This window comes from Astatotilapia calliptera, chromosome 17, assembly GCF_900246225.1.
Source record: "Astatotilapia calliptera chromosome 17, fAstCal1.2, whole genome shotgun sequence".
Lineage (NCBI taxonomy): Eukaryota > Metazoa > Chordata > Actinopteri > Cichliformes > Cichlidae > Astatotilapia > Astatotilapia calliptera.
In genome coordinates, this window is record NC_039318.1 from 12,693,267 (window position 1) to 12,716,398 (window position 23,132).

The 23,132-nt window shown below is 40.1% G+C and overlaps 1 protein-coding gene across 22 annotated transcripts in view; it reads right to left on the bottom strand.

The window, feature by feature from the left end:
* Positions 1 to 1,641: 1,641 nt before the first annotated feature.
* Positions 1,642 to 23,132, bottom strand: part of dock7 (dedicator of cytokinesis 7) — a 48,041-nt gene continuing 26,550 nt past the window's right edge. Inside the window, exons 22-53 of one of the 22 annotated variants that reach the window (XM_026147853.1) lie at positions 23,110 to 23,130; positions 21,518 to 21,687; positions 20,298 to 20,390; positions 18,636 to 18,725; positions 17,287 to 17,382; positions 16,999 to 17,139; positions 16,626 to 16,739; positions 16,177 to 16,344; positions 15,932 to 16,071; positions 15,620 to 15,789; positions 15,193 to 15,371; positions 14,907 to 15,089; positions 14,271 to 14,430; positions 13,901 to 13,997; positions 12,834 to 12,851; positions 11,764 to 11,860; positions 11,519 to 11,653; positions 11,271 to 11,423; positions 10,824 to 10,982; positions 10,565 to 10,665; positions 10,224 to 10,416; positions 9,955 to 10,098; positions 9,735 to 9,866; positions 8,361 to 8,375; positions 5,179 to 5,313; positions 4,998 to 5,087; positions 4,665 to 4,901; positions 4,437 to 4,580; positions 4,229 to 4,335; positions 3,812 to 3,979; positions 3,641 to 3,660; positions 1,642 to 2,151 (exon numbers count right to left, since the gene is read on the bottom strand). In XM_026147853.1, the coding sequence (XP_026003638.1) occupies positions 3,645 to 3,660; positions 3,812 to 3,979; positions 4,229 to 4,335; positions 4,437 to 4,580; positions 4,665 to 4,901; positions 4,998 to 5,087; positions 5,179 to 5,313; positions 8,361 to 8,375; positions 9,735 to 9,866; positions 9,955 to 10,098; positions 10,224 to 10,416; positions 10,565 to 10,665; positions 10,824 to 10,982; positions 11,271 to 11,423; positions 11,519 to 11,653; positions 11,764 to 11,860; positions 12,834 to 12,851; positions 13,901 to 13,997; positions 14,271 to 14,430; positions 14,907 to 15,089; positions 15,193 to 15,371; positions 15,620 to 15,789; positions 15,932 to 16,071; positions 16,177 to 16,344; positions 16,626 to 16,739; positions 16,999 to 17,139; positions 17,287 to 17,382; positions 18,636 to 18,725; positions 20,298 to 20,390; positions 21,518 to 21,687; positions 23,110 to 23,130 (3,866 nt within the window). In that variant the 3' untranslated portion in view covers positions 1,642 to 2,151; positions 3,641 to 3,644. The remainder of the gene's footprint in view (positions 2,152 to 3,640; positions 3,661 to 3,811; positions 3,980 to 4,228; positions 4,336 to 4,436; positions 4,581 to 4,664; positions 4,902 to 4,997; positions 5,088 to 5,178; positions 5,314 to 8,360; positions 8,376 to 9,734; positions 9,867 to 9,954; positions 10,099 to 10,223; positions 10,417 to 10,564; positions 10,666 to 10,823; positions 10,983 to 11,270; positions 11,424 to 11,518; positions 11,654 to 11,763; positions 11,861 to 12,833; positions 12,852 to 13,900; positions 13,998 to 14,270; positions 14,431 to 14,906; positions 15,090 to 15,192; positions 15,372 to 15,619; positions 15,790 to 15,931; positions 16,072 to 16,176; positions 16,345 to 16,625; positions 16,740 to 16,998; positions 17,140 to 17,286; positions 17,383 to 18,635; positions 18,726 to 20,297; positions 20,391 to 21,517; positions 21,688 to 23,109; positions 23,131 to 23,132) is intronic. The other 21 variants (XM_026147851.1, XM_026147847.1, XM_026147846.1 and 18 more) reach the window with 21 other exon arrangements.

Below are 23,132 nucleotides of genomic sequence, written 5' to 3' on the forward strand. Positions count from 1 at the left end.
TTACTATAGAGCCCAACCGATTTAATGTGAGCACGATTGATATCTGTATAGTCTGACCACCAGAGGGCGTGCTGCAGATTCTCTGTGGCAGCTCGTGATTGGGATGCCACAAATGTGAAAGGCTCATTGAACAGAATCGGGTGGAGCATAAACAATAATTAACTACATATAACAAATGTTAGAGAATTGTTTGTTTTGTGTATCTGAAATAAATATTAGAATACGAGACTTTTAAATGACCAAATATCGGTCTGAAAACAGTCAGTCTCTAATGTAGTGTACAACTGTCAAGTGAGATGTTTGCACTAGTCAGGATTTTAAGATCTGAATCTCTAATTTAAAACTCCTTAAGCTGTAGTTCAGTTTTATGCTGCAAGGAGGGTCAAAAAGCACAGTATAAATATCATTATATACAGTTCATGGTTATTATGGGGAGGAAAAACTGCCCACTGAGACCATGATTTAGCTTATGACCTACCTCCATTCTTCTTTTAAAAGAGAGAGAACAGTTTTTAAAGTTCATTAGAGATAAAATAACAAAGTTAAGACTAAAACCGGACTGATGGAAGTTCTCAAGCAGCGAATATTCAGTTTTGTACTTGCATATTGCTGGTTTTGAAATCCATATGTATGTCTATATCTATATTTAGAGATGTATATACATATCTATATTTTGATCTATTAAAACAAATCACCATCCCTCTGATTAAACCTATGTAATATCAAGTTTTGTCTCATGACAGATTTAAGATACTATAGTTGAAGAAAAAAATAGATTTTCCTCTTTTGCATTAATATGCTCCATATCTGATCTAACAGCCTAGACACAAAACATTTTAACTTGATGTGGTAAGGTAAGTTTCCTGTTTATGATGGACTGAGTCTTTTGTGACAATTTATTGATTAGTCATGCATAGCAGATGATAGATTTTTTTGGGGGGGGGGGTTGCATCAATTGAGCTTTAAAAACTCAGTAAAGGTAACTTTGTTCATCTCAGGTCTAGTGATGGTTTCAGAGATTTACTTGGGTCTGATGAGCTGTCTTTCTAAGTATTACAAACCCTTTTCACCTGTCTTTCAAAGATGAGTTTATTATTTAAAGTGAAATGCTTGGTTAAAAGCACCCTTACTGTGTTGTTGTGTCCTTTTTAACTGTACCATTCCAGTTCTCATTATGCGGAAGTGGCATAGCGGGGTTTCAGAGTGAAAGCAATAAAGTTTTTACCTTCACACCAGCTTCATGCTTTTTGTCGTCTTAGTTTCTGGCCGACTTACCTCAAAGTCCATAATAACAGAGAAACATCACATCAGACCACTTGAACATTAAAATATTTATTTAGTAAAATATTTAAAATAAAACAAAACTACATAAAATTATACAATGAGGTTTAAAGTACCTAAGTTTAAAACATTGGCGCCTCAACTAAAAACAATAATAAAGCATCATGATAAATACTGGTACAATTTTTTTGCATGTTTTAAGGTTTCTCTCCCATTTTGCATTACATAAACTTTCAAGTTGTAAAATGCAATGCTACACCATTAAAAAAAAAAAAAGTGCACACATGAAAATTGAGTACAGATTTTTTTGACACATCGTACATAATTAAAAAGACACCTTGACTTTTAAAATTGTAAGAATTTGGCAGAAAAAAAGGGTGTTTTTTTTTTTGGCACTTTACTGAAATACAGAACTCTGGAGCATTCTTCATAGCTTGCAGCCATTTCTACTGGTTCCAAGAGTGAGTGCTGACATGAGCTTTGTTTTTTGTTATTTTAAGGTAGCATGGGGACAGTATAAGCACTTGTTACCTACTGAAATGACTAGCAAAAAGAAATTCTAAATGCCAAGGTATCTCTTTAATTTGAAGTTCCACTTGTTTGCTGCGCTGATTGTGTAACAGTTTGTCTGTAAACAAATTAAGACACTGGAATGACGTACCAAGCTGCAAGTCTTTTCAACCTTTTGTTTAAACACGCTTTTTTCCAAACACTGACCAACTTTCAAGAGACACTCCTATTTACACTGGAGAATAAATTAATATTGCAGTTTCGGTTAAGTGTTTGTGTAGGTGTACAGGTGCGCTTGTGTGTAGTTCTCTTCATCTTCAAATGTCAAGCTTGCGAAGACTCATTCTGCTGAAGGAATCTCTGCAAATTAAAAACAAAAAGATGTTAACGAGGACAAAAAAAAAAGAAAGAAATAAAATACTAAGAATTTTGAGCTGTCACGAGAAGCTGACCTGAAATGTTAAAGCTGCAGTAGGAAGAAATCTAGAAAAGCCTAGTATGTGAAAATAGCTGACCTCCTGTAGCTCTACCTTCTCACAAGACGAGCACAAGCATATAACACATGCTTCATACATGCTACAAATCAATGCTGACCCCAATCTCACAGGCCTAGAGTAACCACCAGGCAACATATTGTGAGGGAAAACTATGTATTCTCTGGTTGCTGTAGTTGCTAGACTTTGCTGTCAGTCACTGTGGACTTAATTTTGAATGTCCCATTAACCAAGGCCTTGGGGCGTGGTCAGTGACTGCCAGGTAACCACTGGTTGTATATTCTGCGACTGTTTGGCAAGTGATTGGTGGCAGTTCCTAGCCGTTTTCCAGTTTGCGCTGCACTATTTCAAGATTTACTACAGCTCTGAGAGTAAATAGCATCTGTGTCTTAAATGAAAAACCACAGACGGCTTGCAACAACCTGCAGTTGTTTTTAGTGCAACCAATTTCACTTAGCAACAGCTAGACCCCCTTGCCAATGAATCAGGGAACACACGTTTTTTCCGACTGGAGATGATTGAGTTATGTCATGTAGTATTTGATCTGTAGCCCACTGCCTGTGATTGTTCAAAGTATTTGCAGTAGATTTGAAAATGCTACATGTTTAATTTTGTCAGAACAAACTGCCCCTTGTTTTTGTTTATTATTGTTCACTATTCTAACACTGTTATGTTTACGTACGGAGGTTATACCTCGTTACGTCAACAGATGATGCTCTTGTACTGCTGTGGAATCACTAGAGAGACAACTTCGGTGTCCTCTCGATAAATCCACCGTTTTTTAGAATTTATAATACGCCGTGCTCTCGAGCCTTTTTTGTGTCCAATGGCAACATAAAGAAGTTGCCCAGCCAAACTGCAGCTAATTTTGGCTGCTGCAATTTTAAAGCCCTGAAAAGCATATACGTATATTTCCATCAGTACACCTTTTATCTGTAAATCTGTAAACAAAATCACAAATGCTCGACATCCTTGATAAAAAATATAATTTATAAAATGAACGGACACACTGAAAAAATGATGTTCTGTGGGGTCTCTTCCTTACAATATAAAGTGCCTTTAGGCAACTTGTTGTGAATTGGTGCTTTATAAATAAAAGGTAATTGCATTCATTCGGATTTTACTAAGTCTGTGTGTGGCTTGGTTGTTCCCTTCATACAACAGGTAAATTCTTAACTGATAAATAAAGTTGCACAAAAAAAAGTATGATGTATCCTTAAACATTTACAAATCCAATTCATTTTTAATTTTAGAATTAAAACTGAAAGCATTTCCCTCTAACCTGAACAGTGAGAAACATGCAAACGAAAAAACAAAAACACAACACAAAACGTACTCCGAGAAGTCCAAACTACCTTGTCAAGCTGTCCGTTTGCTGCATCGTTTTTACAGAAGCAAAAACAAAACAAAACAAAAGCAAAACAATTTTTTTTAAAAAGACTGATTTAACTTAACAACCAAGAAATTAATCTCTACTCTCACTCACATCGTTCATACACATGGAGAGAAAGCCTGCTTGGCCCTACCTGTGCGAGTTGACCTGCAGTACAGGCTTATAAAGCTGGGGGATCTTCCTGTTGATGAGAGGCTGCAGTGCCTCCTTCAGCCGGTGATAATTCCTCTCCAGCTCCCTCTGGTACTCCTTCTGGTCTGGACCAATCAGGCTCTTGTTTTTGCGTAGGGCATCCTCACACCTTAGACAGGGAAATATAGTGCGATACTGTTATGTAAATACGCAGCACGTGTTCTCTGTTTCAAATAAAATGATCGACTGAAAGTCTAAACTAATTTGGTGAGTGAAGTGAAAACTTATAGCACTTGGGTGCTATAGTCTGGTTATATAGCAACACAGCAACCATCAGTGGTATCGTATCATTTTTACAGCTTGTACAGGGTGAGAGGAGAAGGTTTCAACTTCTGCCTAGAGGAAGGACAATCCATACCTTTTGGTGAAGTCTTTAAAGCAGAGCCGAAGCTTATTGTGGTGTCTGTACAATTTTGGGTCACTGGGGATCTCCGACAGGAACACTTGAGCTACCTCCAAAGGACCCTTGGAAAAACAGAACAATCTCATAAACATCAGCTTTCAGCTTTGTGAATCAGTAGTGCTGTAACTAACAGTTGTTGCATGCTAAAAATTCAAAACCTTACCTGGTTTACAGTTGTGCCTACTGATCCCTGAAGGACCATCTGCAGCATCTTGGCATCGGCAGGGTCCTGGTGGGTGGCAAATGCCAACTCCTGAGTCTTTTTCTGCATGTCCTCTATTGCCACTTCTATCGGTGTGGATATAATCTGGAAGAGTGACAGAGTGGTTGCATGAAAAGGCTGAACATTTGTGGAATTTGCCTGTGAAGAGCAGGCAGACTGTAGACCTACTTCCTCTTTGTGGATGATGTTGATCCGTGTCTTGATGTACGGGAAGGCGTGGGAGGTGGTGAGGATGGTCTTGCGTTTGAACTGTTCGTGCAGGTCCCCGTGTGCTCGCCCATCCAGGGTGAAAGGAGTGCAGTAGACGAAACGTCTCAAGTTGTAGTTCTTGTCAAAGTATGTGATGCGGTCTTTCATTTCGTAAGTGTCAAAGTACGGCTCCACGTATGTGATCTGGATGAATGCCTAGAGGGACAAATGTTTTTGGGTTGTTTTTTTTTTTTTAGCTAAGACCATTTCCATCCGTTTAACATATGTTCATCTCATTTATCAACACTAAACCTTATTTGGGTCCAGCTTGCACTTGTCCACAGGGTTGGAGTCCTTAATGACTTCTACCTGGTCCTCTCCAAATCGCTCGCCATAGAAACCCTACCAGAAAAGACAAAGAACAGAACATTTTACTCTTTCACAGAAAACAATTAGACTCATAGAGAGAGAACGCGAGCACAGCATAGTTTACCTCTAGCCTGTGAGAGATTTCAGCCAGCTTTGTGATGGCAGGCTCTTTGTACACAAACTCTTGCTCATCCAAGTCGCCAAACTTCGTACCATAAAATCCAACTCTGAAGTAAGTACCAAACATTCTCTTTCCATCCTGAACAGGCAGAGGGAAACATTGATAAATGGGTTAAAAAACGAGGCAGAACACCATCACCCTGCTACAGCATACTGTGATATACTGTGGAACAGTAAGCATTTGTGTATTTTTACTTTATTAGATTTTACAGCTCTCTTCACAGAGGCAAAGATGACAGAAAAAGATTATAGTTCACTGAAAGAAATGGTATGCCTACAATCTGATATATATGTAGCTATATAGCTACATATATAACAACAACTATTAGAAGTTTCATGCAGTATGTGATTAAATCTGTTGGTTCTGTTCTAAAAGCTGTATGTGAGTGTACTGAAGGTTCAGACAGAAAGTATGTGATTTCAACAACCTGTTTTCTTTTTGTTTTGTTTGTTTTAAAAAAAAAAAAGGTTGTTCAGCAGCTTTTCCACCGCAGTTAAGGACCTGACAGAACTCAGGCAGGTAGCAAGTATTTTTAAAGCCGAAACAAATATTGATATTTTGTCATTTAAACATCTGACCTTCTGATATATCGACTGTTTCATGTGTCTGAAAGAAAGAAAAATCCCATAAAATAAATAACTACACAATTTGTTATATGTAGTTGCTTATTTACTTGTTTGCTCTCTACCCGACTCTGGGAAGTTGCACAGTGCCCTCTGGTGGACAAACTATGCAATATAAAATAGAAGAGTGTTTCTTCCATCTCTTCTTTACATTTTTCTTTTTCACCAAGCAGTTATTTAAAATACAAATACCGACTGTCAAATAGCTAATATCGGGCAATGATACTGGCCTGCTAATAGATTAGTCAGGCTAAAAGTACCAAGCAAACTAGGTCAAACATCAGCAAGAAAAAAGTGCCAGGTTTAGCTCTTTTCCTTTCAAGCCCTCTCTTTTCAAGCAAACTTTCTTCTGACTGACTGCATTCTTGCAATCAGAAGGTTTGAAAAGTATGTGGGTGGGGCTTCTGTGCTGCAGCTGCCAGCATAGAAAAAAAAAATCTGAACCCTGACCTTTGGGTCATAGGAATTACTTTCATATTATTAGCTTCTCATTATTTGACAGTTTGGTCCTGTTTAAATATTATTATAACAGTATACAAGCCAAAAATAAAGAAACACACAAGGTCCACTGTAAGTAAACACAGTAGACATTTGGGTTTATAAAATGGTCAGAAATCACTGGAAAATCTATATAATTATAACAAATACGAGGAATGCAGATGAATTGCCTTAATGTGCTTTTGTGAAAAATCCCAATCTAAGCCAGGAAAAACACCCCGCAGTGTCTGAAATGTATCTATTGTTGTCAACATGAACTCGACATCTCCTTTGCACCCAGCTTGTAAGTGCTTGTGTTCTTCATGTGTGCAATTTTTTCCCATGTTAAGAATAAAAACAGCTCAAGTTCACAGATCAAAGCAGCACCAAAGTTTTCTAAATAGAAGCCTTAAAGTCACAAACAGACAGATAACAAAAAAAAGAAAGAAAGACGGAGCGGGAGGGGAAAACGTTTGTGAAACAAAACAAGGCAAAAACTACTTCAACCTCAAACACCCCGTTACGTCTTTGGAAGTTGTTGACAGGAAAAACATCCATCAACTCCATTTTTTTTTTTTGCTTAGACCTCTACTTGGAAAGAAACATCCAAAGGGAAGCCCCAAGATCAATCAGCAGGTACACCATGAGTGCCCAGTGTGTAAGTGCGTGTATGGCAGGAAAAAGGAAAATGATGTGAAAATCTGAGGCAAATGCTACACAACTTGATGCACAAGATGTTTAGATAAAGCATCAGGGTAACTTAAGGGAATATCAAAAAAAGATACAAGTCATGTATTGCTAGTTAAACCACTGATTTGAAAATGTTTTTAAACAGTAATTAAGGAAACCCTGTAAACTAAGAAACTTACCACAAGACACAATTAAGTAAAGAAGGAAGGGTCGGCAACCAGGGAAATCAAAAAGGAAAAAAAAAACAGAACAAATTTTAATCAGGATTGGGTTCCTCCAGAGAATTTTAAAAACAACACAAACTAACACACAACAGTAAAAATATCTCCACTGATTGAGAGAAAGAACAGAAACTCATTGTGGAGGATCCAGATCATGCAAAGGCAGACAGCGAAGAATTTAAAAAAACAAAAGTGAGGGGAAAAAAAAACAAATAATCCACAACCCTCGGAAACACACCATGCACGCTCAGTGCGCTTCCTGTGCTCTGTCCAATTCATGCAATAGACCATGAGAACTCAGAGGTTAATACTGTTAACAAAGGGACAGAATGCATGAAACAAAAGTCAGGGGTCGATTTAGTTTAAACTATTAAAAGAAAGGGCAAGAATAACAACCAATCAAAATCAAAAGGGATAAATCAAGTAATCCTGAGATTACTGTGAGTTGAACCCTCTTAGAAAACAAACTGCCTTTGGAGAATTTGGTTCCAGCCTCGACCCAAAGTCTGCAGCACCTTGCGTGTTAAAAGGCTCATTTAATTGTGTGTGGCAAGAATGACCCCACGGCTACAGCGGGATGGCTAACAGACACCTTTCATGTCAAAACAGTGCACTGAAATCGAGCCCTGTGGTTGAAGATGAGATGAAGTGTGACAGCTGACGCGCGTGTGTGTGCCCACCGACACACCCAGCAGACACATAGAAGATGAGGAATGGAGGGGGTAAAACGGTGGATTGTGCAGGTGATGCATTCGCTGAGACTTTTGTCATTAGTGTCACACACCATGGCTCCCATGCACAGCCTGTCAACACTGTCACATGTAAAGAATAAAATAAAATAAAAAAGACACAAACACAAGCTCCTCTTGCAGTGTAAGAAGAGTGAGGAGAGAGGAAAACGGTGAAGGGTGTTGTTGCTTAGACAGCGAGCGTCCCCAGCGGGTAAAGGGGCAGACAGTTGATGTTGTCTGCAGATGTTAATGGATTTGGATGTATGTAACAAAGAAGAAGAATGCCAACAGCTAGCAAATAAAAAGATGAGAGTAAATAAAAAGAAAATACAAAAAGATAAACCACATGAGCAGGGCCAAGCAGGAGCTGTTTAGTCACCTACCTCCCAGCCAGTACTCTGCGTAACAAAGAGAATACAGGACATGTGAACGACAAGACGCATACGCCCTCCGACACGCGCACACACACACACACATACAAAGGATGTTACAATAAGGAGAATGAACGCTTTGAAACGAATCCAGGTTACTAAGTTGTCGAGCTGGAGAACAGAGCGTGTGACAGAAATATTCTTTAAAAAACAAACAAACAGAAAAACAGGGATGCTTTCTTTACACATGAATGTTTTTGTCACTATGAAAAAGTCTGCTTTGCAAGAGCAGTTGCTCTGCACACCAGATGACTGTAACCCGTCTGTGTCACACAATCCACACAACTGGCCTTTAACAAAAAATACAAATAAAAAAAACACAGCTGGAATCCAAAATGTCATGCATGCTTAAGGTCATACTTCACAGAAAAGTAAAGCATGGTGGGTATCAGGCATAAATAAATATACTAGGATTTAACTGCCAACTGATAAGATCATGCAAAGCTGTGTCTGTGACAGCTGGTGTGTACGCAACATTAACTGGAATCCATTGTTTTTCTGTGTAGTGACTCATATCGAGACTGATGTATGTACATTTTGAAAGTCCTGCAGATAAGAAGCTTTGCTCCTAACATCCTTTTTTGTTAATTGGCCTTGATACATCTACACTGGCTGTTTAACATGACAGTTAATCTGTGTGAGAAAAGTGTACTTGTGCATATATTCATATGACAGTGACAAAAAAATTTCTCCTTTTCATTGTAAGTGCTGATCTTGATACTATACCGTAATTACTTAACTCTAATTCAACCGCACACGTCTTAAATTGTGTTCACTCAAGCAATTTTTTGCATGAGCCACATGTGAGAATGCAAAGCATGCATTATAAATATGAAACGATTTTTGCCCTGCTAGCTCCATAGAACAAAGTCTATGAATGTCCAATTAAAACTATGTTTGAAGAGAGCCCATGACTTTCTGGAGAATTCCTTTAAGCCCTGCCTCCTGCACCCTCTACCCAGGCATTGTGCCACATAAAATAAAACAAAAACAAATGGAGTATTTCCAGCAGTGATAAGGTATCTGACATGGACTGCTCCAGACAATTTCCTGACCCGATTCTCCTGACACTGTCTGGAATTTATTTATAAAAACAGCTTTGGTGGATTTACATAAGAAAAAAAGAAAACAGAAGTAACCTTGTGTATCCCAAATGTAATCTTCTCATAGCGGAAGTTAGACAATGAAAACAATAAATCTAGGTCACACTGAGATATAAAAAAATTAATCTTAGAATTTAATTGCATAAATTCAGTGTCAGCTTGGCACCACAAACTGTTGGGAGTTGTGATTTGAAGAAGTAGTCTACTTTGTGTGTGTGTTTACCTGATGAACAATTTTGCCAAAGGCTTCCTGTAGTTTACCATGTATGGTGGCTAGTTTCTTTGCGTCCCTGTTGGCTTCGTGAATCGGGATCAGTACCTTATAAACCTCATTCACAGCCTCATACATGCCGGCCTGGAAGGATGAACAATTATTTTAAATAATAGCAGGTAAAAAACACAAAACAAAGAAATAAGCATCGGTTCATGTTTCCATCTCTCACCATGGAAAAAGAGGCAGCAGCCTGCTCTAGGAGACCCACGAGACCGATCTCAGTGAAATATTTCCCTGAACAGATTCCCTCCTCGTCTGGTGACACTACATCATCAGAGACTGCAGATTCCTCCAGCACATTTGAAGAAATATTCTAGAGCACATAACCACACATATTAAAAACAAATGAAGGTTATGGTGCATGCACAGTCATTGTAAGAAATGTGTTTCTGTAGAGGAGAGACATGCGCACAAACAATACCACAGGAATGCTCCTACCTGAAAGGTGACACAGCCTACAGGAAGATATTTGCGGTCCTCCAGCATACTTAGGTATTCTGCCACTAAGGCAGCACTGTGCACCAGACACTGAGCAGCCTCAGCATGGTTGTTTCTCTCAGAGTGCTTTCCAGCCATGTTCTGGAGCCACGTCAGCCGCAAGTCTGGAGATGTCTGGTAACCTTTCGCAATCCTTTAAGTGGACAAAAATGCAAATGCACACACAGACCACACAGGAAATCACACCCACAACCAGATATTGACTAACTAACCAACTACAATGAATAAATGCTCTTTTAAGTAATCAAAAGAAATCGCTCCATTGCACATGGGTTTTGCACCTGTACATGAGATCTATCAACATCTCAGGATCTTCCTGGTGTTCCTTCATCTTCACTGTGTCAGACAGGATCATGTGCAGATTAAAAACAAGGTCCTGAACCTGAAAGCAAGAAAATACGGCTCAGGATAAAGAAGCTCCTTCTCCGGGATGATGACATGTTTGCAAAGTAAAAGGTCCAGAGAATCACATCAGCAGCAATCTGGATATTTTCCCTTTTCGAGCAGTGATGGAAAACAACTAAATAGCGAACCCAGTACCTGATCTGGGAACGTGGTCTCCCTCAGCTCCAGATCCTCCTCTGCATAGGTAAGGATGGTCTTTAGAGAGCGACGGAGGAACTCCTCATTGAAATTCTGAGATGTTCCAACCAGCGAGGAAAGAGACATTGTCACCTGCATCTTTACTCTTGCAAAGTTCTAAAAGTTCAAGCAAAAAGAAAAAACACACATGTTATCAAAGCTGTTGGCTTTCTGCCGACATATGAAGAGAGAAGGAAGCACTATACATATAATTTCTAAAAAGATATTAGCACAAAGTCTGCTTTCAATAATGCATACATCAGTAACTGAACTAAAGTTTGCTATGACTGCACAGTTTGGTATTCAGATAAACCAGGTGAATTAAAGTTAACAAATATGTTATTTGTTATAGTACAGCCACATTCCACAGCTCTAACTTGTTCAACCCATCACCTCTGTACTTACATTGCCAATCTCAAAGTTTTGCCTCATGAGGAGGTAGAGGGAAGCACTGGCATGGGATCTGATCGTGCTTATGCTGCTGCTGCAGCTCCTCAGCAGTCGCAGACACAGATCAGCACACTGCTCTGTTTCTTCCTCAAAGAGTAGTTCGGGAAACTACACAGGCAGAGAGAGAGAAGTATTTATTACTATGTAAGCCTGGAAGATGAAATAAGCATGCTTCACACATAAAGAAAGCCCAGTAGTCTAACCTTAGATACCAGGGCCCTCTGTGTGGCAAAACAATGCTGAAGGTAGAGGGCGCTCTGGTTGCAGGCCATGCTGTGGAGCAGCACCTTCAGCACTCCACCCAGGATACTCTCCTTGGATTCCGTTACTGATGCCGTCTGGAGGGAAAAGGACTTATAAGCAGCTGTAATAGACCTCTGAACACAGCCTGACTGGGAATATATGCCTGTTTCCATTTAGTGTGGATACGTCTTCTTCGCTTACATACCTGTACAATAATCTCCAGAGTATCAAGTATTATTAAATTGGCCTCTGTTGCGAGATTACCATCAATAAGAGCTTCATGTTCCAGCTCTGCTCTCGTCCTGCACAGACACAAGACGACGCTGTCACAAACTGAACTCATACATTGCGGTGTTGATGATGTGCCACTGAGCGCTGCATGAGCTTCCAGTCACCACATTAATCCACTGCACAGAATCATGAACAATGAAGAAAATTTAGAGGAAAAACATGTTATGTGTGGTGTGGATGCTCAGCCAGCTGTGTCTAAAACACAAAACAGTATGTTTACGCTATTTGGTTTTTTTCTGGCAAAATCAAAGAAAGCCCTACACTGAGAGACAGTTAGCCTAAACCTATCTGCTCTTTTCTTAGAGGAAATATGAAAGGCATTAAAAGACTGGCATAATTTAAAGTTAGAAAAAAGCAACCCATTATTCCTGATCTACAAGAAGAACGCAGTGACTTTTATTTTGTTAGTCTACATGTCCTAAAATGCCTGTGATTGAACTGAAACAATACAGAACTGAATAGGTGACCGATAAGAAAAAAAGCTTTTGCCACATTTGACTTCCCCCCCGGCAACATCAACCAGGGAGCAACATCAGTCAGGACCCCAGAAAAACAAGCACACTGGTTAAAAAGCAGAACAGGCCCACTGCAACCACTACCAACCCCAATGCAGAGTTTGTTGTTACCAGGACAGAGGGACTGATGGGACAAGGGATTTGAGGGTCAGGGCCAGGATCAGGGGGACTCTCTTGGTGCTCTGATGTGCATGTGTGAACTTAAGTTAAAATGGAAAGGAAATGAATGTGAACAAATCACTGATTGCATTAGTTGCTAAAGTGTTAAAGTATCTCACTCAAAATTATGTTAATTCAAAAAATTGTTCATGACTTGGTGAAAGCTAAGAATCAAATACAAGCTAATCAGTTCAGTCTGCATCCACTTCACCTGTCGGACTTCCCACATGCATGGCAGTACACCTTAAAAGAGGCACTAAAGCAGGGAGGAATTTAAAGGAGCACACAGCAAATGTGGACCATACAATACCTGACTGATCTGTGACTCCTACATTAACACACAGTGACATGAGAGAACAAATGGAAATTAACAGAAGACAAATGCTGGAGCAGAAATGATAAAAGAACAGGAATTAAAATTAAAACAGTAAAACAAAAAGACATAATGCTATATTTTTTGTCATCATTGGACAAAAAATATTGGCAAAAAGATGCAAAACCTTCAAGCTTTAAGCTCCCGCGTTATAGAGATACTTTTAGATAAGAGATAGAGATACTTTAGCTAAAAGTCTGCACTGCAATCACATATTGATTGCTTAAAATCCACTGTGTACATTGTCCAAACCTTGGCAGTGGCATCCTGTAAAGGGTATAAGTAAACAATTTACTGTTAAATCAAAATAAAGATGCAATAATGGAGTGGTGCCACAAAAAATGAATATGACCATGAAGCCAAACTTTAAATCTGGACTGATGAGAAATCTTTGAGATTCTTTTCATACATGAAAGAAAAACCATTTCCATCTCATGGTTTTCCACTATCTGAGGTTCATTTTGAACTTTAAGTCCTTTACCTTGTTAGAGTGTCTTTCTCTTAAGTGCTTTATTTGCAGCATTACTGAGAAATGGGACCAGCTTTTTAGTTCAACTTTTGCCTATTTTATGTAAATTTAAAATGCAATTGGAAACAGACCTGACTCGTGCATGTGCCCCTAAGAGAATAAAGTTCCACAATGCCATTAAAAAACATGTATGTGTAGTTCCTCAGTCATCCAGGTCATGGTAATCTAAGAAGCTTGGAAAGAAAAGCGACTGGACCTCTTGTGTCCTTTGATGTGGTCTCACTCTTCAATTGCATACCTACAACCGAGGCAGTGGAGACTATGGAGACTCCCACTAGGGCTTAAATACCTTGGACTCTCCACCATTTGGTCTTAGAACTGAAGAAACTTCTGAGAGGTGAATGTCTTTAAGAAACTTAAAGAAGTCCAGTCGCTTTTCTTTGCAAGCTCTTTAGATTATTAAAAAACTGTTGTGTTTTTTTGTGCATGAAACAGTAATCAGAAAAATGCCCTTCAACAGTTCAAAAGACCATACTTGTCCATCTTTTCGCTGTTTTGTCTCCAGTGGGTCATGTCTTTTCTCCATCGAAGGTTTTCCTGGCTGCCAAAAGCACTGCCAGATGGACTCCGCTCTAGATGATGGGGAAACATTATTTACCATTTCTTTTTTAAACAGTGATGAAAGAGGCTCCCTGCACACAAAAAACGTGACAAACTGGCTGTAGCTATATTTACAGTACTTTCAAAAGGCACAGCTAAATAGACGTATGTATGCATGCACCTGTGTCCAGGAAAAAAGCAGAGTACACTGATTATTGTGTTGGTGTAATCCTTAAATTTTGCTTCTCAGCATTTATTTCTTCCTACCTGCAACTGTGTGAGTGTGCCTGAAGTTTAAATCTCACCTAGCTGCCCCCGGCTGCGTCGCACCATTTCCTGTCTGGCCCCAATGCTGCCCAGTATGGCTTCCTCCAGCTTGGCCTTCATATCTTTGGATTTCTTAAAGGTTAGGCTGTTCATGCGTTCAAACGCCTTCTTCCCCTGCATGGTGAACACAACATGGGCCTTGTATCCATGAGGTAGAGGGTGAATGGACGGACAGAGAACACACACAGCAGGGAAGTTACTTGCAGCGAAGCACCAAGCAAGCAAAGCGGGTTAGTAGCATGAAAAGCAAATATGCAAGCACAGCACAGCAAACAACCAACACACAGCATAGCATAAAGAGCTTGAAACACACAGAAGGAAATAGATAATTATAGAACCTTTTGAAAAGAAATGTAAAGTTAGATGGTAAATGTGAAAATATTTTTAGTTAAGTTAGTACTAGAGCACATGCAAAAGTTTAGTTTTGTAGTTTCACCAAGTTTCAATCAGAAATATTATCCAGGCGCATGAGCGCCCCCAATTTTAATATAGAAAATAAACAGAAGAGGTGGACGTAACCCACAATGTAGATTCCCCCAGTATGCAGTGCGCTCTCAGGTGGGTAATTAATGCTTAATTAGCTCAAACTGTTAGGCAGTGATTGTTGATGTTACCTTGTATTCAAAGCAGGAGACGCAGAGGTAGAGGAGATCCAGAAGGCGGTTGAGCTGGGACACTGACAGGTCTGTGAACCATTTCTGTAACACTAGCTCATCAGCATTCTTTAGCACCCACAGCAGACAGATCAGCAGGCTCCGACTGGACTCGGCCGAGAAGCTCCCGTGCTGACGACTCGCCTGGAATGCGAGAACACAAAAGGAGGAAGCAGCACACGGCACTGAGATATTTCCATTAACTGCAGATAAATTGATACAGTCACTGTGTCTTGCAGGAAATTACCTGCGAGTTGAGCAAGAAGCTGCTCGGTCGGGACATCGGAGATGCGGTTGAGGTGCCTGCTATTGCCATGGCGACAGTCTGACTGATCATGCTGTTACCTTCTCCCTCTGTCTCTTCTCCGCTGGTGCCAACAGCTGCCCCCTGAGGGCCGCCCGGTCGACCCCACTGATTATGTGACTCTAATAAAACAAAAAGGAAAGAACATAAGTTGCCAAATAATCAGACATGAGACAGCAGACAAAGATAAAAACTGAGGAAGATAATACATTTGTGTTTTGACAAGGAAATTATCTTGACAAAATTGAAAGAAGACCTGAGAAAATATTTAAACTAATGTAAAGGTTTAAAAAAAAAATCAAAAAAGTAATCAAAAGATTCGTACATTGCTAACTCTTAAGCTGCTTCATACTAAAAATGTCACCTGTACCTGTAAAATCGTGGAGTTGAGGCAGTGCCTCCATGACAATGCTGATAAGAGGCAGGTAAAGCATAGCAACACGGGCCTTGACTTCAGGGTCGGCATAGCGAGGATCAGAGTCGTGGCTGGAAAGGAGGTTGTGAACAACGCTCACTACTTTCTTATGCAGACCGAACATCCTACAGCACACAATACGAAAGAGAAGAAGCAAAACAAATTTAAAAGGAAACGAAATGGAATGTTTTAGCTCAATCACGGGAAGATTCAGACAATAAAACACATTCACATTTAGAATCTTTCTTAATTAAAACATCTTCTCACCCCTCATTGTCTGGGTCCAGTATTACTGACAGTTCAGACAGTACCAGTCCAGCCAGATAATGCTGTTCTCTGAAGGGGACAGACAGCTCAAACATGTTGGCTATCTTTTGGTCCTGGACGTGTGTGGAGAAGCCAGAGCTCTGTGAGAGATAAGAGACACTATTAATAGTGTTGGACTGTACATAAATCTAACATCTGTACGCTGAAATTTTCAGAGTGTCAGCCTTTTAAGAGTAAAAATTGACCTGCGATGTTGCTGAGGACACAGAGGGAGAAGGAGAGGCAGGTGGTGTGAGCAGGCTGCAGGGCAGGTTGAGGGTGACGTAGTGTTCATGACTGCAAACAATCCTTAAGAAATCAAGCCGCAAAGACTCCAGGGTTGGGTTCTGTAAAGCATAAAGCTTTGTGGACACCTAGAAAAAGGTAACAGAAAATACTCATTTACATATTACAAACAAAAATGGAGCATGTGCAGTAAAGGAAAGTGTTGAAATGTCATCACATATTAGGCTGTTATAGTGCTGTAAATAAAGCTGAAATGCACAAAAAGGAGATCCACGCTTTAAATAGTTTAATGAAGGCCTAATCAGAAATTTTGGCACTCACCTGGCTTTTTTCCAGTCATACTGATCCTGACAGCCATGGCAATTTAAAAATTAAAAACCAAAAGACCGAGAAAAACAAACTCATTTACCTGTTTCCAGTATGCCCTAATCAGGCTGAAGACAAAACCTCGGTCCATAACTGACAGCAAGTCATTGAGAAAGAAGGCCAGGCTCATGTTCAGCCTCTCCACCAGCTCCAGATCCTGAACGGATGAGAAAACATGCTTTATACATGTCACGGGCATGCCTTGGAAATTACACCCCAAAACTTAATATGCCACAAAATAATGTCCAGAAATGACAAAAATATATGAACATACAACTTCTTTTACAGTTTTAACAACTCATAAGATTCCTTTTTCCAACTTTCCCATATATAACAATCCTGCAAATTCCTGTTCCAATCCAAACTGACAAGCCTCTTACAAACACCTCAAGACACAGAACTGGGTCATTATTTACCTTTTGGAAGCGAGACACAATGTCACCAGCGATGGTGCTGACCAGAGCTGTGATGTCGTCCATGAAGCGTTCTGGGAAACGGTTCTTCCTGGGTGACTCTAAGCGGTCAGTGAAGTAAAGGTGGTGGGTAATACTCTTCACCTGAGGTAAAGGTGTTCATTGGGTTAAAACATAAGCTGTTGGCAAGTTTTATTATCATTATTAATATTATTTTTTATTTTTACACAAAAAGAACAATGTCAGACAGACCCACATGTGTTACACTTTATCCAGATTTTGTTTTCTTACCATGAGTTCAAAGAAAAACCAGGCCTGTTGCAGAGCACCCTCACGTACACTTCCACTGCTCACCACCCACTGGAGAGCCAACTCTTCATGGAAGAGCTGAGTCAGAAAATCAAAACGGAGACAAAGAAAGAGGGATGGACAGAGAGGGAAAGGGAAAGCAGTACAGCCAGACAGAGATAATGTGAGGCACCAGAAAAAGTAACCAAGCATAATCTATACTTAGTTCGCCTGGTCAGATAGATCTCAAAATGTATTTATTTTCATGGGTTATGACATAAAAGAAGTTTTAGATTGGCTACAGACATAACCTGCTAGCAGGTATCAACTGTTGTGACCAGGAATATAGAACAAATAAGAACGCGTACTAGATTCTCTATATGAAAGAACAAGACAGCCCAGTAAAGCTTCTGCTCCTCCAAAGCTGAAAATGAACTTCATTGCAGACAGTTAGATATTAATAAAAAAAAAAACTGTTATAGACGTGTGCAACATTTTTGCTTTTAACAAATGATGCACTCCTTTCACCATGGAAACTGCAGTATTTTGTAGTGCGACCTAATGTATATGACTAAAATACATTTCTCTCTTTTAAAGACAGAAAAATAATTCTAGTTTTACAAAGAACAACATTTTTTAATTAATTTATTTTTTTACATTTGGTCGTCTTATTATGCAAAAATAACATTTTTCGAGTTGTGTGTATTTTATGCAACACTAAAATCCACCACAAGTCTGGCTAACATACTGACTTTTCATCAGACTGGTAAGTCTTAAATACATCATTTTAAACCTGTATTGTACTGCCTACTGGAAAGAATTATTTTATTAAAGAGTTTAAGGTTGTTATAGCAGACACACAGCTTGGTATAAAACACCAAGTAAACTACACCTGCTTAAAAATTCTATTATAAATTGAATTTTTTCAACCTAAGTGAAAATTATGAACTTTGTCCCAATACGACACTAAACATACTCGCCCACCTGTCTGTATGTTTACTGGTAAGTATGTCCTATGGTAACATAGCACCTGACTGAAAGTCAAACAGTATCAGATTTTTTTAAATGAAAACCAGATACAATTTGCACTCTGTGACTGAGCGGTGGACAATAAAAAAAGACTTTCCAATAGTCAGTGTTAGCCAGATTACAACCAACATTCACATCACATCAAAATATCCTCATATTGAGAACAAGAGGCAGATCGGTGACATACAGCATTCAACAAGACTCCACAACAACCAAATACGACATCAATCAATCCAGAGGCACACATCCACAGACAAGACAGGTGAGGAGGAGGACAAGAGGTGGCTGGGGGTCGGCTCCTCCCCCAGTGCAAGTGGCTCTACCTTTTTTGTGGGCAACCGTCCTGTTAAAGTTTGCAAGAAACTGGCGCTCTCAGTGTGCGAAGACATGCGATTGCCACAGCGCTCCATGGCCTATGAGTGGGATGAATGGAACGGTGACAGCAAGGTTAGTGGAGGAGCAACGAGAGAGTGGGGTTGCACCTTCTTCCTCAGCACACAGGCAAAACGTGCGTGCTGAGTAACACAGCCCCCTCACACACACACACTTTTGTGATCTGTTGGACATTTTCATACATGAAGACACAAAACAACAGACACAGGACAGGGCCACAGCACTTGAAAAGCATTGTACCCATAATCTAAAACAGCTGATACATCAATAGTTTGAGCATCTTATGGTAGAGATGCAAAATGGCTACACAAAAGTGCAATCAAATGTAGTCTCAACATTAATAATGCTTTTGTGCAACACTGTAGCCATTGCTTAATAATGAGCCATTCTGCATCCCTCCAGGTAAATACAAGACCTCAGAGATGGTTTTATTGCAGGTAGCTGGACAACATCCTATGCTAAATGCTTATTATGAATGTGCTCTGCCAGTCTATGCACATTTACTGTGGTAAGCTAGGTGTGATTCTATGGCTACAATATGCCCATTTATTTTTATATTTGTATAAATTAATATGTTATGACAAATTAAAATGACAGAGGACTTAAGATCACATTAAGATGGAAATTGAGGCAGACAAAGACCACACACGTAGATGCACAGTCACACTCACAGATATACCATGCTCCAGAAATAAATGAACTGTGGTTGAAATGAGGGGTGTTAGGAGAGGGTCATGCAGGTTAACTAGCTGAGAGCAGAGGAAATCCATAGAGGGAAAGAGGGATTTTTTTTTAAGGGGGGGGGGGGGGGAGAGATAAATAAAAAAAAAAAAAGCATAAAAAAAAGAACGACTAGTCTGCTGATGGAATTCTAACACAACTCTCGTTTTCTCTACCAACCCAATTATTCTCTGAAAGATTGTGTTGGATTTAGGCTAGCAATGACTGATCACAGTAAACCCAGAAGAGAGGTCAACAATATCTGAGAAACTGCTACCATGGATTGCTCTGGCCTATATTTGGATACATCTTAATTTTGGCTACTTTTAATGCAGATACAGAGAAAAAAAGAGATGTGTTAGATGTGATTCGCAAAGAGGGCTGACACCTAAGACTAACATGACTGGAGGGTCATGGAGGCGGCTGTGACTCCCACGTATGGGATTAATGGGAGGGTTGTGACTTGAGGTATAACAGAATACTGTAATATTCTGAAGTTTTGGTCTTTTATGTCTTTGTCTTTAGAGTCTTTGATACTAGCCACTTTGTGTGTGGTTTAGAAATATGTGTACTTTGAATTTTTAAAAAAGCAAAATGTGGTCCGCATCACAGCCAGGTCACTTAAAACCACTGCAAAGAGCTTGAAGGATAGGCTGAAAATATTAATGAAAGGTGTGAGCATGACAAAATAAAAAGACACAAAAATGAAAAACCTTAGAATGGATAAGCACTGATATACCCGATATGCCTCGCTATTAATGATTCCAGCAAAGCACACAACTAAGCCAAAACTCCAAATATCTCAGTATCCCTTAAGTGTAGGTTGTTTTTGTCGTGAGGCAAAGTGGAGGACGGGGCATTCATAAAACCACCTGCATGGTTTCTGGAGCGGACCCAGGGCTGGATCCCCAGGGGGCACTCTTAGAGCCCATGGTGTTCACCCACGAGTTGGATCGGTCTAAGCCCTAGGGGGGCCAGGGTCAAAGGACACAAGGCAGGCAGGAAGCAAGGGAACAAGCGAGCAGCACGGGGGGGAGAAGGAGGAGGGAAGGAATAATGACAAGTTAAAGAGGTTCAGAGGTCAGGACAGCTGGACGATGCCAAGGGCCTCAAAACGGTTAGCTGTCAGTAAATTAAAAATCATCACCACATAGGAGCAAAGCACAAAGGTTCTCTCTCTCCCTTTCCTTCTCTGCGTTAAACCCCCACCCCAACAACAACTACCCCTCCCTAAGAGACAAGAGAAGAATGGTTTAGTTAAGTATTAGCAGCAAAAGGAAACTCATCAAAAAAAGGGGCTGCATCCATCATGTCATGGTTACAAATATAGCAAGACCATTAGAAAGGCACATTACATCATTCAGTCACTGTTCACGTATTTGTTGGGTTTTTTGAGGGGGTTATATGAAAAAAAAGTTTGAAGTGGGAACTCCCAAATTATATGAGACAAAATACATGACCTCAATTAAAAGAATAAAATGAAATAAAAAGGAACAAAGAAATAAAAAAAAGACTGAAGAGACTATACTACTGTTAGAGTCCTCAGAAAAGACATGGCTATTGAAACAATATTTAATCTTGACTGATTTGACTTTAAACTAAATACAACGTACATTTTTCACAATGCATAATAAGCATTATTTGTGCATAGCATGTGAGTGAGTGAGTATATGTGTGTGACAGGTTGCTCGTACAACGGTTGGAGAGATAAGATGTTCAAGCTTGTGTTTGCACAACGCTCATGCAGTTTACATGTTGATAAAACTGTGGGTCACTGTGCAGAGGGAGGCCTCTACCTTGTGTGGTTTAAGATACACATATTCAGTACAAATACCTTACACGAGTCTGTCTAAAAATACATCACAGAGCAAGAGCTCCTACATTACAACAGTGTTAAATAATTAACTACAGTATCTGACATCCACATGGAGTATGTATGAGCCAAATTTAGAGCAAAGTGCTCCCAAAAATATGAGCGTGCGTTCAGGCCACATTTGGACCACATGTAAGAATTTTAGTGCTTCGTTAAAGATTTAACAGAAAACTGAATGACCACTCAGAGAAAGGGTCGTGTATGACTTGAAGACCTTACCTTGCTGCCAATGATGGAGCGGACCTCATCGTCAGGAGAGGTGGGCGTACCGGAGATGTCGGGGTTACTGTTGCTAAGACTACGGGAGCGGTTGAGGTTAAGGCTGGCTGGTCGAACAGCTGAGCGAGCCATGGTGGCATAGTGAACCGAACCTCCCAACCCTCCTGGGCCTTTGGTGACACACAACAGAAAGAAAATGAGGAAAATAGGACTTCGATGAGCCACTGCACCTAACTATCCAGTAATTAACCCATCATTTCAGAGTAGTTTATTAACACTTCTGGCAGTGGATGGCTTAACAACAAAAGCCACTGCAAAAAACCCCAAAAACCTGTATATACCAAATACAAGCCAATACTAGGGATGGGTACCGGTATCCGGTGCCATGACATAAACGGTAGTAACCAGACCGAAAAGCAGTGCACATTTCGGTGCTTTATTTTTTCCTGAAATGTCATACACTTTGGATTCCAGCCAATCATTTTACCTTTGCAAGCGTAGTAGGCGGGCCCAGGTACGTACGTTCTTTTAGAGCAGAGCTACAGGTTAAAAATGCCCAAGGCGAAGCGGTCCAAGTCTGGCTGTACTTCACAGCAAAAGATGCAAACTCAGCAGCCTGCAACAAGTGCTTTAAGCTGATACTGTGCAAAGGAGGTAACTTCTCGAATCTGAGGAAACACCTGGCGACGTATAGCATTTTGTTAAAGCCGAGAAATGCGCCGTATTTGATAGCTTGCTGCGAGACCTCACACCGAGCGCATCTACTGCGGGTGTGGTGCCTGTTATCGGACCCGGAGTTAGCAACATCCCCCAAAAACCCGAAGAATAGAGTCCTGGCCCCTAGCCCTGCCAGTGTAGCAGAAATGATGACGGATGATGATGCAGCAGCAGCTGTTCTTCTCTGCGTGAGTAGCTTAATGTTGTTCGTGTGTAATTTACGTTGAGTAGGCTAACCACGTTATTACATTAATGCATGTAAGGTGAACTAGCAAACATTGTCGTAGTTACATGAGGCTGTCTTCTTGTTTGATGGCAGATACTCCCTTCACCCTGGCCAAAAAGGCTAAAATGATCAAAGAAAAAGTGGAAAACAGTTAAACATGAGAGGTTTTTGGACAAAGTTAGTGTTTTTTTTTTCATTGTTTAAGCACTGCTTCCAGCCAAGAGTGATACCTTATATGCCCCATAGCTGCAGAAAAGGCTAACATTGTTATCTTTTTACAAAAAAACAGCTGAACATGAGAGGTTTTTGGACAAAGTTAGTGTTTTTTTTTTCATTGTTTAAGCACTGCTTCCAGCCAAGAGTGATACCTTATATGCCCCATAGCTGCAGAAAAGGCTAACATTGTTATCTTTTTACAAAAAAACAGCTGAACATGAGAGGTTTTTGGACCAATTTTGTGTTCTCCATTCTTTAAGCACCGGTTCGAGCACCGTTTAAGCACCGGCACCGTTTCAAAAGTACCGGTTTGGTACTGGTATCGGATAAAACCTAAACGATACCCATCCCTAGTCAATACACCAAAAAAACAACTGTAACTTTTATCCAAAGGCTAAATCTGTTGTGATGTACAGACGCTGGCCATATCTACCTGTTAAGGATGAGTTGGTGTCT